The following is a 17,141-nucleotide window of genomic DNA, read 5'->3' on the forward strand; positions in this document are numbered from 1 at the left end:
ATTGATGAATATTTAGTGAAAATTAGAATTTCTGCTAATTAACTCTTTCCCTGCCAGCGTTTTTGAAAAAATTGCCAGCCAGCCGGTGCATTTTTTCACAAAACGTTCATGCCCACCAGAATAGTTTGTTAATATGAATACCTGGACACGCAATATATCAAAAGAAAGAACAAAAACTCTGAAAAAATAAACTTATTCTAGCTTCATACATTTTTTTAAATCAACACATGGATGTTTGATGTCAATGTGGATGTTTAATAAAAGAGCAATATTTTGAACAAAAACTTTTCCAAAAATGCTTTTTTGACAAAACCTACATTGGATTCAGAACTATGATCAAAAAAGTTAGATGGAGTAGATCGAGACCATTTCATTTAGTAACATTAGACGTTTTTGATTTATAGAAAGTTTAATGTTTGATGATCACGATATTTTACATGTGTATAACATAAGCAATGCTTCTATTACTTGTTTCTGCTTCTTCTTAGCCTATGTTTTGATCTTGAGATTCAATATTCTTTCAGAAGTTACGTAATAGCGACCCCTACCGTAACACTGAAAACATGGATTGCCGTAAAATTCCGTCAAAAGCGGGGAAAGAGTTAAGTAACCTAACATTATGTTTTTATTGTTGTACGAGAGTTTATTACCTGAAAGCAGGTGAGCAGGGCCTGAGGGAAGGCATCAAAGGTGCTCCTTTTGGTCTGCGTCTCATCAAAGTTGAACTTCCCTCCAAATAGCTGCATGCCAAGCAGAGCGAAGATAATGAGGAAGAGGAAGAGCAACAGCAGCAGGGAGGCAATGGACTTCATTGAATTCAGTAGCGAGGCCACCAGATTGGACAGAGCCGTCCAATGGCTGAAGAGGACAAGTGGGGCAAGAATTAACAGGGTGGAAATGTGATGAGGAAAGACAGAAACATCAGGAGAAACAGAAAGGACCATACTGAGAAAACATACTGAATTTGCATGGGACAGAGAATACACATGGAGATCAACCAGCACAATTTTGAAATGATTAAAAAAATCCAATAAACGTTTTGGGTTTATAATTTATACATATTTTATTTTTAAAATCGACATGTTAATGTTGGCTATGCAATTTTTAGAAAATAACAAAATAACCAATTGTTTTTAGACATGTTCCATGTCGGAAACATTAGAAACCTCATATAAAATAGTTTATTTAAAAAAAGTATTTTAAAAGTGTTTCCTATTTTGTACCCATTCATGTAAGAAGCAAGTTCAAGAGGCCTGAGTACCGTGTGACTTTGAAGATCCGAAGCAGGCGGACGCAGCGCAACACTGAGATGCCGAGAGGTGGCATGAACTCCATCTCCACCAGAACTGTCTCCAGAATCCCACCGCACACGACGAAACAGTCAAAACGGTTGAAAAATGCCACAAAATATACCCGCAACCCCAGACTGTACATTTTCAACAACATCTCCACTGTGAACAATGACAGGAGAACCTTATTGGCAATGTCTATGAGAAAGACACAAAAAGAAAGAGAGGCAGATAAGTAGATGTGATCTCAGCTCAATCATTTTTGTCAACAAGCAAGTTCATTCATTGGTAACACCAGACTCAGTAACAAAAAAACATCTGCTAATAGAAGTTCATGAATAAAAGTGTGGCTGGTGCTGTGGGACAGTACAAATGTTGTGTCAGCAAGGTGATGTTTGGCAACAGCTACATACCCTGAATTTCAGTGAGCCACTCTGGTTGGTTATAATGTTCTGAGGCACTGAGAGCTGTGTTGAGGAAGACCAGGATCAGCACCACCCAATAGAATGTCACAGATTTCACTGCTGTACGACAGTTTCTTCGAATGCAGCGGTTCCAGCGGCGCAGGGCACGACTAATCGAACACAGACAAACAATTTGCTTACAATCACTATATATATTTATCTATCTATCTATCTATATCTATATATATGTTTATTATTTTACCAAAATATACATATTATGATATACATAAAATCCAAACAATAAGTCATGAACCATGTGGTCAGAGCAGATTTAGAGGGCATGCAATAATTAGTTAATACAATGGAGATTGGTTTAATAAATAGAAACTCTAAATATTATGTCATCTGAACCACATTAATAACCACATTATAGTTGATTTGACAAAAGTAAAAAGGTTCAAATAACAACTCATGAAAATACTTTTTCCCCATTGATAAATAATTTCTTCTTGTTTTGAGAATAAATCTCACTAAATGTAGCCAATTCTGTGCTGTAACTAAGAAATAAAAACTGTCTGCAAGTGTATTTCCCAAAGTAAAGTTTACTATACATTTGGTAAGTAAACACAGAACCACGAGTTTGTCCTCATGACGACTCACCAGCAGGGGATCTTCATAATGCGAGCACTGAAGTCAAAGAACAGTGGACAAAACCAAATGAAACGACAATGAGATCACAGACAATCACAACACAGAGCAATTGGCAAAATGTAAACACTCCTGCATTGCGTTTTACAAAGATCCAGTTCAGACACTGAATCAAAGACAGCCAAGAAGCCCAGAGTAATGAACTGACTTGCAAGAGCACAAAGAATACAAAGAAAAGAGAACATAATGAGCCGCAACTGAAAAATGTAGAGATGACACTCCATTATGGCTGATGACAACTTCCATTAGCAAGCCAGTATGACAACACAATGAAAATGTAGTTTCAATGTGTCATGTTGTTTCTAATTATAGTGGGTATGTATGTGTGAGTATATATGCATTACCAGCAAGCAGCACAACAATCTGTGTGTTCCTCATCTATGTTTTCAGTGTTTTCGGAAGCTGTTTCACTGGCTGGAAGACTTGCTATAGCGAATGAAAAACAGGAAGAAAGTGAAAGATACACAGAGACAGAAAAGGACCGTAAAAAAGAGAGGTATAAGAGAGACAAAAAGAAAAAATAATGTCGGCCACACATTGGCACAGTTTTGGAGAAAAGCAATCTCTCTGAAATAGGGTCAAAGCACTTAATATGGGTCCAACCGAGAGATGTGATTTCTAGCCCCAGATGTAAATCATACAATTAGACCAGACAAAGTTGAGGGGGGCTATATATAGTACAGTGGGGGAGTGAACAGTGAAGAGGTCATGCGTCTCATTCTGATTGGCCGTACCGTGGGTTTCGTTTGAGTGGCTGAACCAGCCGAATTTCCCCCTCTTCTTATCAGCTAGGTCACGCAAGGTCACACCTGAGGGAGATTGAAAGATCGAGAGAGAGAAAAGAGTGAGAGACATGGAAAAATGGCAAAAGTGTGGCAGGTGGGAAATTTTTTACCTCAAACATCAATGGTGAGATGAAATTTTTAATTTAATTTTTTTAATATATCAGAAACTAATTTGAAAGGTGAAATGTGTTATTTCTGCCAATAGTTACTCTAAACTGATCTGCAAGAATAATGATTCATACTTTTGAATATGAATGGGGTCCAGGGCAGTGATATTTTAATAATATTCAAGTACTATTATTGAAATGTGTAGATGAACACGCACAAATCAGAATTATGTCTTTTTAATAAACCAGGAGAAAATCAACAAGGTCCCTGTCCACCCATTGGGGCTAGACTCCGCCCCGCCTTCATCTTCAGGTAGGAACTGCAAGTGTCTTTACTCTCCGGATTTGGATTACGCACGGGGCCTACGCCAAATAACTTTTCATTTTTAGTTTTAAAACTTTTAACATTTAATTTTGCCTTCAAACTGTTAAATAAATCGTACTCATACGTTCTCTTGCCTCCCGAGTCTTTCTGGTAGAATTGAGAGGAACTAAGGGCTTAAATAGGGCTTAAATGAGGTTATTAACTGGAACAGAAAGAGGTGATTGATAAATTAGAAACCATGGAAACTTATAAATAATAATAATAATAATAATACATTTTATTTATAATGCGCTTTTCTCAAACCCAAAGCGCTACATTAAAATAATCAAAACAACAATGGCAATGCAACAATCAGAGAAAAACAGCCTTAAATAAATGTGTCTTAATCAGCTTTTTAAAGTGTTCCGTTTAAGTGGTCTTAAGCTTACATGAAGGCTGATGAAGTAAAAGAGAATAAGAAGAGCGGAGAGAACGTAATGGAGTATAAGGGCTAATCAGATCACAAAGGTACTCTGGTGCAGTCACATGTAGCGCCTTGTATGTTAGTAAAAGAATTTGTGCTTCAAATGTTTGCTGTGGATCAAAAATGACACCAAGATTCCTCACCTGTAAGTTGGAGTTACCAAGCTGGAGTCAACAATCAGACTAATCTGCTCAGCTTTACGAGTAGCCGCCACTGTACAAATCTGCATCAATTCAGTTTTGGAGCCGTTCAGCTTCAGGAAGTTATTCTGCATCCATAAACTGATCTTTGCTAGACAACTACGCAATGCTATTAATGAGCATGAACATCAGGACTAGTGGTTATGTAAATCTGCGTATCATCCGCGTAGCAGTGATACCCAAGACCATGTTTACTGATGATCTGCCCAAGTGGAAGCATATAAATGTTAAATAAAATTGGACCCAGCACTGAGCCCTGAGGAACTCCCTGTCGAACAGGCACGGTGTCAGATTTGTAATTACCCAAGCTTACAAACTGGGCACGATTCGTTAAATAGGACTGAAACCAACTGAATATAACGACCAGGAACACAGGCAAAACGGTAACAAGGAAAACGAAATCAAAACACAATTAAACTAAACGGACTTAGACATAACCCTGATAATTATACTATTTATTAATATTTTGAAATAGATTTTATTTTTATATTTTCTGGTTTTCATTTTAATTTTAGTTTAAGTTTTTTTATTCTATATGGATATAATTTATTTTTATTTCAGTAATTTAGTACTACTTTAATTTACTTTAGATTAAAATAATTTTATTTCATTTAGTTGTCAAGTTTCATTTAATATATTTTAACAAAAACAACACTGGTCCAAGGACCCAATGGGAACATAAGCGGGTGTTTACAGGTGCTAAAAATACAAAAAGTATTTTTGAAGGGAAGTCAGAGTTAACATTTTTACTTAAGATTTGAATTAAATGTGTTTTATCACTTCTTTTTTTCCAATATTTCGAAACATCTTTAGAATATTTTATATTATTACTGTTTAATTTTGCTGGTGTATGAGACTGGTATGAAATCCTGAGATTAATCATGACTATTTTATTAAATTGACAACCATAGTTTTAAACAGTAAGAAAAAAAATACATCTAACATTAATAGTATATATTACTTTGGCCTTAGTCTGTATTATATTATGATTACTATGTCTCTCGTTCCATGTAAATTAATCTTCATACATTAAATGATATAGCTAAAATTTTATTTTAGGTAGGGGGCCCTCACAAAGGGATACAAATATTTGGGGCCCTTGGGATCAAGAAGTTGATGAAGTGAAAAAAAAAACTGGCTCACTTGACTTATAATGGTCTGTGTATGGTTTACTTGACTTATAATTGTCTCTGTATGGTAAACTGGGATAGGGGAAACTATTATCAAATAAAAATACATACATTACACAATTAATCTTTAAATGTGCTTGAGTGTGTATATCAACCATGTTTCTACAAGGAGAATTGATATCAAGGACAAAGGGTTCTAGAGGGTGGAACAGACAGAGGAAGAGATCTCACGTCTGTTTCCGTCTTCGTCAAACTCATCTATGTCCTCAGCTTGAGTGATCCAGTCCATATATCCAGACAGATCCTCCTCCATCTGCTGTTTCTCACGGAGCTTCTGAAAATCTCCGCGAGCTTTCGCCTTCTCTCTCTCCTTAGAGAATTCTCTACACACAAGTATGTTTGTTAGACAAGCAAAACAAACACGCACACACACACAATGCAGAGGCAAAAACACACAATGCAGAGGCAAAAACACACTGTGGACTTTTACTCTCTGTTTAACGAAGGGGAAGCTGTATGAGGCGGAATCTTTGGGGAATTCTGTGCGCTTTGGAACAGTCTGCAGGAAATCAGACTCCGCAAATCTGCTGCTCTCAGCATCTGGGGATTGTTCCATTCAGGTGAGTAAAAACATTAACATCTGATATCATCTCCTGCTGTCCTCTGTTAAATAATCACTCACACAGACATGCAAACAAGTTACGATGCACAGGTATGATGTCATGAAATGATGAAGGCTTAGCACATGAATTAATTGGGATACGGACAAATGGTTTTAATCATTAAATTGTCACATGTGATGTATTGATCCAGAGATAAGGTAAAAGTATTTGCTGTTTCCAAAGTCAAAATTGAAATGTAGAAACATTATTATTAAACATATGCAAAAATTAACAAAAACTACTGCATACCGAGTTGCTATAAAAATCCAGAAAAAAATGTATCATGGTTTCAACAAAAATATTATGCAACACAGCTGTTTTCGACATAATAAAAAAAAAATCTTGAGAACGAAATGATTTATATATTCAATTAGAAAACAGTTTTTTTATTGTAATAATATATCATTACTGCTTCTACCTTATCAAATAAATTGAGGAGCATAAAAAAAATTCTTTAAAAACATTTAAAAAATATTGTTGCTCCCAATCTTTTGAACAATAGTGTATATGTCAAGTATGACGATGCAATAGTTTAGCTGGAACCTTTTCACTTTGAGTAAAAAGGGTTCCTGGTTAGAATCCCAGATCTAGCCTTTAATATATCAGCAGTGAAAAAAAATTGCTCCTGTAACTCAAACAGAAGAGCATGACTGTAGCAACGCCAAAGGACGTGAGTTTGGCCAGAAAATGCATAAACTGCTAAAATGTATATTTTGAATCAATGCTTTGTATATTAAGTGAAGTGAGAGGGACAAAATCAGCCATAACAAAATCACCCAGAGACACTTGCCCCCAAACATTCACGAAATTATCTGTCCTATAAACTCACCCGCTCAACACACCCAACACAAGGTTGAGAACAAAGAAGGATCCAAAGATGACCAGGCTAACAAAGTAAACCCACGGCAGCTCAAACCCAATAGCATCATTCATCTACAGAGATGAACAGGCAAGCAAAAGCAACAATATTAGTGTCATACACAATCACTTGCTTAAAATATAATTATGACACATTACAGGCAAGCTGAAGACAATGCATACAGCTTAGTTACCCAGTACAGGACGTCTGTCCAGCCTTCCATTGTGATACACTGAAAAACTGTTAACATGGCAAAGAAGAAGTTATCAAAGTTAGTGATGCCACCGTTAGGTCCTTCCCACTTTCCCCTGCACTCAGAGCCATTGACAGTGCACTGGCGTCCATGACCCGCAAACGCACATGGGAGTGGTTCATCGTCTGCATAATTTTCTGACAAAATAAGAGAGAGACAGATGGAGGAAGACAGAGTGACAGAAAATGCACATAAATATTTTATGTGAGTATGTGTGGATACCTGCGCCTATATAAAAGCAGGTGCGATGCATTCGTCCGATGAAGAGCTCCAGTCCAATGATGGCGTAAATGATGATGACAAAGAGGACAAGCAGAGAGATGTGCAACAGGGGAACCATTGCCTTCATGATGGAGTTTAACACAATCTGCAGGCCTGCACACACACACATACACACACAGAGCAGAGAGATCATAGTCTTCATAATGGAGTACAATCTGTAACCCGAAACCTATATTTTGTGCATAAGAAAAGAAGTCCCATTCTGTCTGTTTATGTCCATTATATCAATTTAATATTTGGTCTTTTGGCAAAAAAGGTAAAACAACAAAACTACATGCATTTTGCAGAAGAACATTGCTTTGGTTGTGCTTCGGGTCTATGTGACTGTGTGGATGAATATGGTTATCTTACTGCTCATAAAACATTATCTACTAGGCTTAAGAGATATAACTAGTTTAGATGAAAAGGATCTCAGGCTGACTAGCTGAAGAAGTTACTCTAGCTATACCCATTAATAGACACGGTACTTCCTTGAAAATAAATTCCAGCACAGCACAACAACTATAATGAAATGACCCTTCATGAGTGATAATGCTTTACAATGAACTATGTTAGAGAGCTACATATGGCGATTTATCTGTATAATAAAATACATTACTCATCCGTTGACTAATAAAACCACCATCTCTGCGTCACTTACAACATTTCCAATCCCTCAGTTCTTGCCATCTCTGAAAAGCCAAGCCAATTTTGATTCTTGTTTTATTATGAGCTCTGTCATGTTCTCTTTTTGCCAGCAGACTCTACTCAATTCTACGTTTATTTAAAATGGGTCATTCCCTGGAAGTTCAAGATTTAGAGTGCTCAATGTCAAACTTTCTTGCACGTTGTGACAATTAACCTATGCCACTCTCACATCATACACGCGTCAACGTAGCTGGAGTATCTTTTCTCCACTTACGGCTATGACAAGACACTCACGTGAGTGACGTATGTATGCAATTTTCCGTGAAAAAATATAAACACTTATACGTTTTGGAAGATGAATTGATGACGTATTGACTCGTTATTTAAATTGTAAAAAATTTTTTTTGGGGGGGGGGGGGGGAACTTACATAGTGTACCTTTAAATTAGTCAAAATTTAGTTAAATCATTTTGTCACGGTTATCGACTCTTATCTTGATATTCTATTCTGTTTCCTTTAATTCCTCTTCTCCTACTCTGTTTAGTTTCAGTTTAAGTCTTGTTTGTTTCTGTGGTTAATTATCATCAGCTGTATCTTAAATCCTGATTATCCCCTGCATATATACTCCCTGTTTAGTCCTTTGTCGGTTATTGCCTTATTCAATGTGGTTGTGTTCCGTATTAAAGTCTCCAGAAACCGGAGCACGCGGAGGAAACCAATGCTGACACGGGGAGAAAATAAAAACTACACAGAAATGACTCTTGGCTCAGCTGGAGCTCGAACCAAGGACCTTCTTGCTGTGAGGCAACAGTGCTACCCACTGAGTCGTCATGTTTTCCTGTAAATGTAATGGGTATATGAATGAGAAGAAGTGTCCTCATTCAATGTCATCTTGCCTCACTGGGAGACCTGCCAGGATAACCGTGGGGGTGAGCACATGAGGGGGAGATACCATCGTACATGCCGGTAGGCTGGAAAGTTCCACATCAGAGCTTCTAATAGTACTGTGGTGGAATAAGTCATTGACTATTCCATGTTCCTGCTATCCTCACCAGTAAAGTAGCTAATGGAATTGTGTTTTCAGCACCACGGACAGTGTTCTTTGAAACCGTCCTCTTATCATCTTAGTATTGTAAAGACACAATCAATAATGGCCCTTTGGTTAGTTGGTCAGTGATTAAGGAGTGTATAGCCGTGGATCTGATTTTGAAATTTCTGCGAAACAGAACAGCCTCTGGGTGCAACGATGAGTCAAGCTCATCTGGTGAGGACTCTGAATTAATCTACAGGCCTAAATTTTTATGACATTAGAGAGGTCAAGCTACACCAGATGATCGCTGCACAAATATCATAACTGCACAAAAGACCACTCCACACAAATATCCATAGAGACTGTTTTCTCTCTCAGAATACATTCCTAATATCAAAGTCAGTAACACTCTTGTATGGGTGTACATCACTGCTGAATAGGTCATAGCAATTTACATCAGATTTTACTAACTTGTTTGTTTTTTTCCATTACAAACAAAAACTCACTGGGCACTCCTGAAACCAGTCTGAGGGGTCGTAGGACTCTGAATGCTCGGAGGGCTTTGACATCTAGACCTCCAGGTTTCCCCGGCGTATGGGATGTTGTTTCACCGGACTTATGAGTAACAGTCTCTAACACCACACTGAACAACCTACAAAAACATAAAAAACAACAACATAATTGTGGTTGAATAAATATTTCTAAAATATTAAAATGTGTAATTGACTTTAAACACTTAATATTACATTTAAAATGATGATCTTTTTAGTTGTTACTTTCAAATTTGAACTTCGAATATTCATTAAATCGAAGATAAAAATGTACATTTGAATACAGGAGTTTAGGTTTTTACAACAAGGTCATATGTTAAATGTTGATATATTACATTATTAAATCAATATGTAGAGTGTATGAATATTTGGTTTAATTTTACACTTTACATCAAAATTAGATGGCATTTAGTCATGTTAGTAAAACTGACTTAAGCTATTGATTATGACATGACAATTTATTGACAAAAAAGGATACGCTTATCAAAAGAAAGAACAACTAGGACAAAAACAGAATAAAAACTGTAAAGATGAACACTGGAACTGGCCTAAGAGCTTATGTTAAAATGAAACATTTCTTTTTAGAGAATCAAAAACATACAGCGAGACCAGTGTAGCTCGATTCCCAAATGAATGAGCTGTTTTTTTTTGTTTTTGTTTTTTATAAACATTGACCAGTAAAGCCTGATTCCCAAACTAACCACTATTATGAGCTGGTTCTTTTTAGTAGGCCTAACATTGACCAGTTTATACTGATTCCCAAAAAATTACTCTTATGAGCAGTTTTTCCTAGTAACATTGACCAGTGAACCCTGATTCCCGTATGAATGACTCTTATGAGCTGGTTATTGTTAGCGAATCAAAACATACAGCATGACCACTGTAGCCGGATTCCCAAATGAATGACTCTTATGAGCTTGTTCTTTTTAGTGAACAGAAACATACAGAGTGACCATTGCAGCCCGATTCCCAAACAAATGACTCTTATGAGCTGGTTCTGAAGTGAAGTTCTTTTTAGTGGATTGGAAACATACTGCATGACTAGCGTAATTTGATTCTCCAACAAATGGAGTGAAGTGTTGTGGAAGCTGGCTGGGCCATAATATCCGTGGCACCCATCCCAGCTATGTGTGCTTTCATGCATACCCATGTACGCACAAATACTCTAAGGATGGCATCATCAGTATTATAAGCAGAAATAATATGATGTGTAATACTGTGTGTTTGGAACAGATCCACCTGCCCATTAGCGGTTCTGTCTGTGAGCTTAATGAAATCTCTAACATTAATCAATACTAAAAAAAGCTCCCAAATTTATACTCAAAAAGATGCTAAATGACTGAGACAGTCATCTTCTTTTAGATAATTAACCATCACTCTGACCAACCGGCCATTAATGACCCCAGAACAGCTGTTTAGTCCCATTTTAGCAGGACAGACAGAGCTCTGGGGATTGTCGCTCTTTAAATACACTCTATGGTGTGCACAGGAAGAAAATGAGTTTAAGCAGTGGCATACTATGAAAGATTGATTCTTTTTTAGTGCATGAAATGTGTATTTACTCTTTTCACATACACACACATTCACCACAGTGCCGTAAAGCCTGGTGTGTGAAATTAAGGGTAGCGCCTAGTCTCTGTAGGTCAGATTAAGACACAAAGAGAGAGCGAGCGGGAGAGAGGATTGACAGCCAGATCTGAGCAGATAATCCGAGAGAGAGAGCAAAAGGGAGAGGTTGAGAAAAGGGAGAAATGAGGAAAAAGGGGGTAAAGAGAACAGCAGGACAAGAGGAGAATTGTGAATAAGAGAGCTGTTGGCCATAACACAACCTGAATAAAAATCAGCTAGGAAAATTAATATGCAAGTGAATCATGGGAGGAACGGCAATGATGTCACTCCGGGTTATTATGACTCATTTTTAAATGAAAAAGACAGTAAATAAACAAGTGGGATGGATGAGTAGAGTGGAGAAAATGGTGCCGTACCCTACAATGACGATGACAAAGTCCAGTAAATTCCAACCGTTGCGGATGTAGGAGCTCGGGTGCATGACGAGGCCGTATGCCAGGATCTTCAGAAATGTCTCGATGGTGAAGATTATCAGAAACACATATTCAACTTGCTCCTGAGAAGACACAGAGGGAAGAGATATATATTTATAGATATATTATAGAATATTTATATAAAACTTAGAATAGAAAAATTGTATATAGTCTAATAATAAAACGATATTAGCATTAATAGGAAACAATACTTTTATTGGATAATATTGGCCTGATTAGTTTGTGACCAATAATTTAGATTATTGTCACCGTCAGGCAGAAACCTCAAATCTCCAAAAATGCAATTTTTCATGTAATTAATACACGGTTTTGTCAAAGTTTATATTGTGGCTTTATATTTGGCCAGACAAGCACATGTGTCATTATGTTATTAACATTTGACCAAAATCAAGCTCAAATGGAGTTAAGAGGTTTCTGACCAGTGAATTTCGGATATACATAATTTGTCTGCATCTGAAGCAGTATGTGCCATAACATTATGTTTTCAGCAACTGACAGGTTATAAAGTTTACTGTAGGACTTCAAAATGGGGAATCTGCAAGCGTTTCAAAAGATTACTAATCTGTCAGCCTCTCTTTCTCTTCCACCCTCTCTTTAGCCGGCAGTCTATGCACTGTGCGGCGCACTTGTGTGCATACACACTCCCTCCATATAAACAAACATATACAGACAAAACAACAAACTACCCACAAAAAAAAACAACACACAATCTGTGTAAGACTTTGACAGAGGTGGAAGAACAATACCATATGGACAATAATAACCGCACATGCACACACTGCTGTACTTGATTTGATGTAAAGTGGCATACAGCATAAACTTCCATTTGCTGGACCGTATGTCTCTGTCTGAAGTATACAGAGGGTTTTTGCAAACTGACAGGAACAGAATGTCCATGAACTATTTCTTAAGCTCTCAACTGCATATTCCCTTTCTTAGACGAGCAGAAAGACCATGGCAACATTCAAAACATATCTTTTGCATAATTTTGTATAATAATGATGGATGAAATTAGTAGGGCTGTGAATTAAAACATTTTTAATACTATAATTAAGATAAAAATTAATACCAGGCAAATAAATGGAAAAAATTTACACATAATAATCATAATAATAATAATATATATAAATATATATTTTGGATTGCTGTAGGCCATGATCATCATGATGATGATAATAATGATGATAATAATAATAATTTTAAAGAATTTTAGTAGTTTATATTTATATATATATATTAAAAACAAGTTTTAAATTTATACATTTTATAAAATATGCATTTATTTCTATTGCCGTAGGCCAGTGATAGGGTTTTGGTCAATGATATGGAAATAACTTATATTTTGTCACTTTCTGTTGATTCAATACTTTACTGGATTCCCACAATAGTTTAACATCTTTTAATTATCTTTCCTTAGGGGATTTTCTAAGCATATATTGATAAGTGCAATTAATTCATCTGCAACTCGTGTAATTATTTCAATTAAAATTTTGCAATCAACTATCAGCCCTAGTTATTAGACATGCAAGCTCAGAGTGCTGAATGCCTTTGAGTAATGAACCGAAGACAACTGAAACCAAGATGATGGACAGCAAAATATAACAAACATGGCATATGGAAAGACCAACCGGCTTTTTGAGAGAGACTGACAGCAAACACACACACTCATTAAATACATGCCCCCTCCTTTGCACCTGGAATCCAGGATGTGGCTTTAAGCATCAGAACAAAGATGGAGAGCGAAAGAGAGAGAGAGAGAAAGAGAGAGAGAGAGAGAGAGAGAGAGAGAGAGAGAGAGAGAGAGAGAGAGAGAGAGAGGGTGATGGGGGAAGGGTGATGAGAGACAGGGGAGGAAGAGTAAGCTGCTTATCAGGACCAAGAGCATTTAGAGCAGCCAAACGAACAGGCAGCTACAATCTCTCCTGACCACCACTCTTTCTGCTCTCGCTGTCTTTATAACCCTCCCTGTCTCTTTCACTTTCACATCATTTTGTTGTCTTCTTGTCCTCCAAAAACTAAAAGAAGAAGACAGTGCAGGTGGATTTGGTTGAGCTCGCATTGTGAGCGCATCTTTAAAAAGCTTTGCTTGATATTACATTCACATTATGCATTATTCTTTTATCTAATTTGTTGTAAGCTTGGTTCTGCTGTGGGCACTTTTGGTACTTTTGGAACTTTAAGGCGAGACACTACAGGTGAATAGGGTAAAAAAATGTAACTAGCAGATATCAAGATGAAACTATCCTAGTTGATTACCTACATTAAGATGAGAAAAAAATGTATTACAAGTTTTCTGTAATTTAATGTTTAAATATGCAAATTAGGCATTATCTAATTAAATATGCACTAATTTGCACATATTTTAAAAAACGAAATCTGAGTATTGGACAAAGCCTTTTTTCATTGTGTTCACATTTTAGATGGGGGGAAAAATACAGAGGGATTTATGGATATCTACTTTTGTTATCCTGTAAATCAGAATATTCCGTCAATAGCCGTAAAAAATCTTCACAATGTTTTTTGGAATAAAATGTTATTTAAATCAGGCTAGGAATAATATATTTAAAAATCCCTGTATAAATATCTTCATAATATAACTAGGTACAAGACTGGAAATTTCTACTGAAGCGTAGATTTCGGACTTGGAGTCTGAGAGAAAAGTCATTTTGAGAAAACGGGCTTTAAAGATTTATATTGTAAAATGAGATTGCGCATTTAGAGTTAATTCCCCCTTCCACTTTCACGATTGGTTGCTGATAAAAAGGAAATTACCATATTTGGATCCGACAGCATTGTACAGGAGAGAGAGAGAGCTTTCTAACGGTGTGTGTGATGACAGGGTGCAGACAGCGATCGCGGAGCAGAGGGATGATTTAGAACGCCAACTTTTGTTGAATTTAGGCGAAATCTACAGACGCAAACGGACAAAGTGTAGTAAAATAAAGACCTAAATGTGTATTTCGGACTTTTTTTCATCACAAGTCTGAAAGAAGACATGTTATTGAAGGCAAATTTCCCAAAATCTCAAAATTGACCAGTGAAAAAAAAAACGATGTTTTTGCCTGCCGTGTCTCGCCTTAAGTTCACCCCAATTTGAAAATGATATCATCATTTACTCACCAACTTGTCTTTTTTTCTGTGTAACATAGACAAAGATATTTTGAGAAATGTCTCAGTGTTTTGTTTATATGATGGAAGTCAATGCTGTTTGTACACATTCTTCAAAACATCTTTTCTGTTCCACTGAAGAAAGTCATACACGTTTGGAACAAAATGAAGATGAGTAAATGATGACAGAATTTTCTTTTTTTTTTGTAGTGAACTATCCCTTTAAATTCCTGTGAACACACTTTTACTCTTTAAACTCACTAGTTGAGTTGATTAGTTCAATAACAATGTCCAACAGTGGGCATACAAGTATCATCTGCTGTCATTTTCCCTCTTGAACCATCAAGGAACTTCAAATATAATAAGTGCAATGGAAATAGGCTAAACACTATAAACTTCATCACTGCATCAGCTACTGGGCATGCCCAGTGAGAAGCACTTAAACTGGGGGAATACCCATAAGCCCTTGCACTTGAATAATTTCATTATGTTTGTTTGTTTGGTCATGGGACTAATGAGGGCATATTATTTAGAATTAAAAGATGTTTAGCTCTTTTTATAGATTTTATGATGTTTTTTTATTTTTTTATTGTTTGTTATCTTTAAGTAACTATTAGGATCATTATTGTTCCCTTTGCTAAATTTTTTTTATTTTTTTTTATTAATTAAACTAAATGGTTCTAAAGCAGGGCAAAAACTAAAGCTTGCTAACTGCACTCAAATTTTTTTATCTCAGGAATATGCAGTATTTTCATTTAACTTCAAAATATGAGCTGTCAAAATAAATGCATGTAAAAATTACTACTTTTAGTTGATGTTTTTTAAAACTTATTATATAATGTTCCTAAAAAGCACAGGCCTACTTTATTTTTTTAAGTTGGTAAGTAATTTGCCCTGACTGTGAATAAACTCTTTATTAACTCTTAATAAAGCCCTAAATATTTTTTATAGTGTTAACTGGTTGCACTATAGCACATAACATAGCGTATAGTTGTTTATAGCATATAAACAACTATAGCACTCATCATGTTTATTATTAAAAGAAAGGTGGTTTTTTTTTTCACTTTTTGAAGCAAAAGTTGAACCAACTTCACGAAATGTGATGTATAGTGTATGCGTTAATTGGCTGTGGTGAGTGGTGATTGGCTGACGTGGCCAGAGAGTATGCGTCTACATTATCAGTTTCTGAGCTTTTCTGCACATTATTCATGAGAATCAACTCTTTCAATCCAATCACTGCTCTTTATTATTTACAAGATCGCATTATGGCGGACAATTCAAACGTTTCAGCTCTGATGTTCACCTCTGCCGTTCTCTCACCGTTCAGCTTTGAGTTTGTGTGAGTGTATGTTTCCTCAGTACAGTAACACAAAAGAATCTGTCTAATTTGTAGGTTTCCTTTGAAAGTTAAGGTGAGTTATAGTGAGTGTCATGACTGGTAAACAACACACCATTTAATTTACACAGAAACTTACTTTACACATCAGCACTAATATTTTGCAGCCAAGAAAGCACTGGTATTTTCCTCTGGAAATGCAAATCTAGTCTGTATGCAATCCAGCAAGTGAATATTACAACAACACAAAAAAAGGCTGGCTCTGGAAGAAAACACTGTCATTCATTAATTAGTCCGTGCTATACTGTGATCTCTCATCCGGGTTGCACATTCTGCCCTGTTGTTCCCCTTTTGTCACTTCTGTGTCACTTCTCTTACATTTGAATGCAACTTCTTCCTCTATAAAAAGAGAGTGATTCTCCGATGGGACAGACATGAGGCAGTGCCCGAGGGGGGTCGTGTCTAGAGTCCTGATCGCATTTGGTCTCCTCTCTCTCATTTCCTCTCTTTCTCTTCCTGTTTCTCTCACACAAGCCTTAGGGAAGATCCCCTCCACTACAGAACTTCACAACACGTCGAGCATTTCAGTACGAATGGGGCACAGTCACACACGCCTGTACACTCGAGATGACAGCGGGACAAACTATGAAGCTCACATGGATAATTCGGTAAAGTCCAGTGAAAGTGCTAGTGTGCTGGAATGCGGAGAAAGGATTTCTGGACTTAAACGAAAGGTGTTTTTATTTGAACCAACCCCTACTAAGAAACAATAGCTAGCGGCGCTTCTCTTTTGCTTGCGATTTCTCTCTCATCTCAGTGACCTTTGGATGCCGAGGTGAAGCTGTAATGTGCACAAGCCCATGCAGCCTCACATTGTTGCATGCCTCACTGCAGCCGTGGAGAAAGACGCCGATTTGTTTCCTTAATGCCACTAACTTGCAAGCAAATTAAAGCCCTGTA

At 36.7% G+C, this 17,141-nt stretch overlaps 1 protein-coding gene across 1 annotated transcript in view; it reads right to left on the reverse strand.

The window, feature by feature from the left end:
* cacna1fb (calcium channel, voltage-dependent, L type, alpha 1F subunit) overlaps positions 1-17,141 on the reverse strand; it is a 55,047-nt gene that overhangs the window by 31,728 nt on the left and 6,178 nt on the right. Inside the window, exons 4-15 of the mRNA XM_077224089.1 lie at positions 11,660-11,799; positions 9,630-9,775; positions 7,408-7,560; positions 7,126-7,322; positions 6,903-7,006; positions 5,643-5,794; positions 3,136-3,210; positions 2,746-2,827; positions 2,354-2,380; positions 1,703-1,863; positions 1,262-1,487; positions 651-858 (exon numbers count right to left, since the gene is read on the reverse strand). Of these exons, the coding sequence (XP_077080204.1) occupies positions 651-858; positions 1,262-1,487; positions 1,703-1,863; positions 2,354-2,380; positions 2,746-2,827; positions 3,136-3,210; positions 5,643-5,794; positions 6,903-7,006; positions 7,126-7,322; positions 7,408-7,560; positions 9,630-9,775; positions 11,660-11,799 (1,671 nt within the window). The remainder of the gene's footprint in view (positions 1-650; positions 859-1,261; positions 1,488-1,702; positions 1,864-2,353; positions 2,381-2,745; positions 2,828-3,135; positions 3,211-5,642; positions 5,795-6,902; positions 7,007-7,125; positions 7,323-7,407; positions 7,561-9,629; positions 9,776-11,659; positions 11,800-17,141) is intronic.

This window comes from Siphateles boraxobius, unplaced genomic scaffold (genome assembly GCF_051911475.1).
Source record: "Siphateles boraxobius isolate OS27281-9 unplaced genomic scaffold, OSU_SipBor_1 9, whole genome shotgun sequence".
In the NCBI taxonomy this organism is placed as follows: Eukaryota; Metazoa; Chordata; class Actinopteri; order Cypriniformes; family Leuciscidae; genus Siphateles; species Siphateles boraxobius.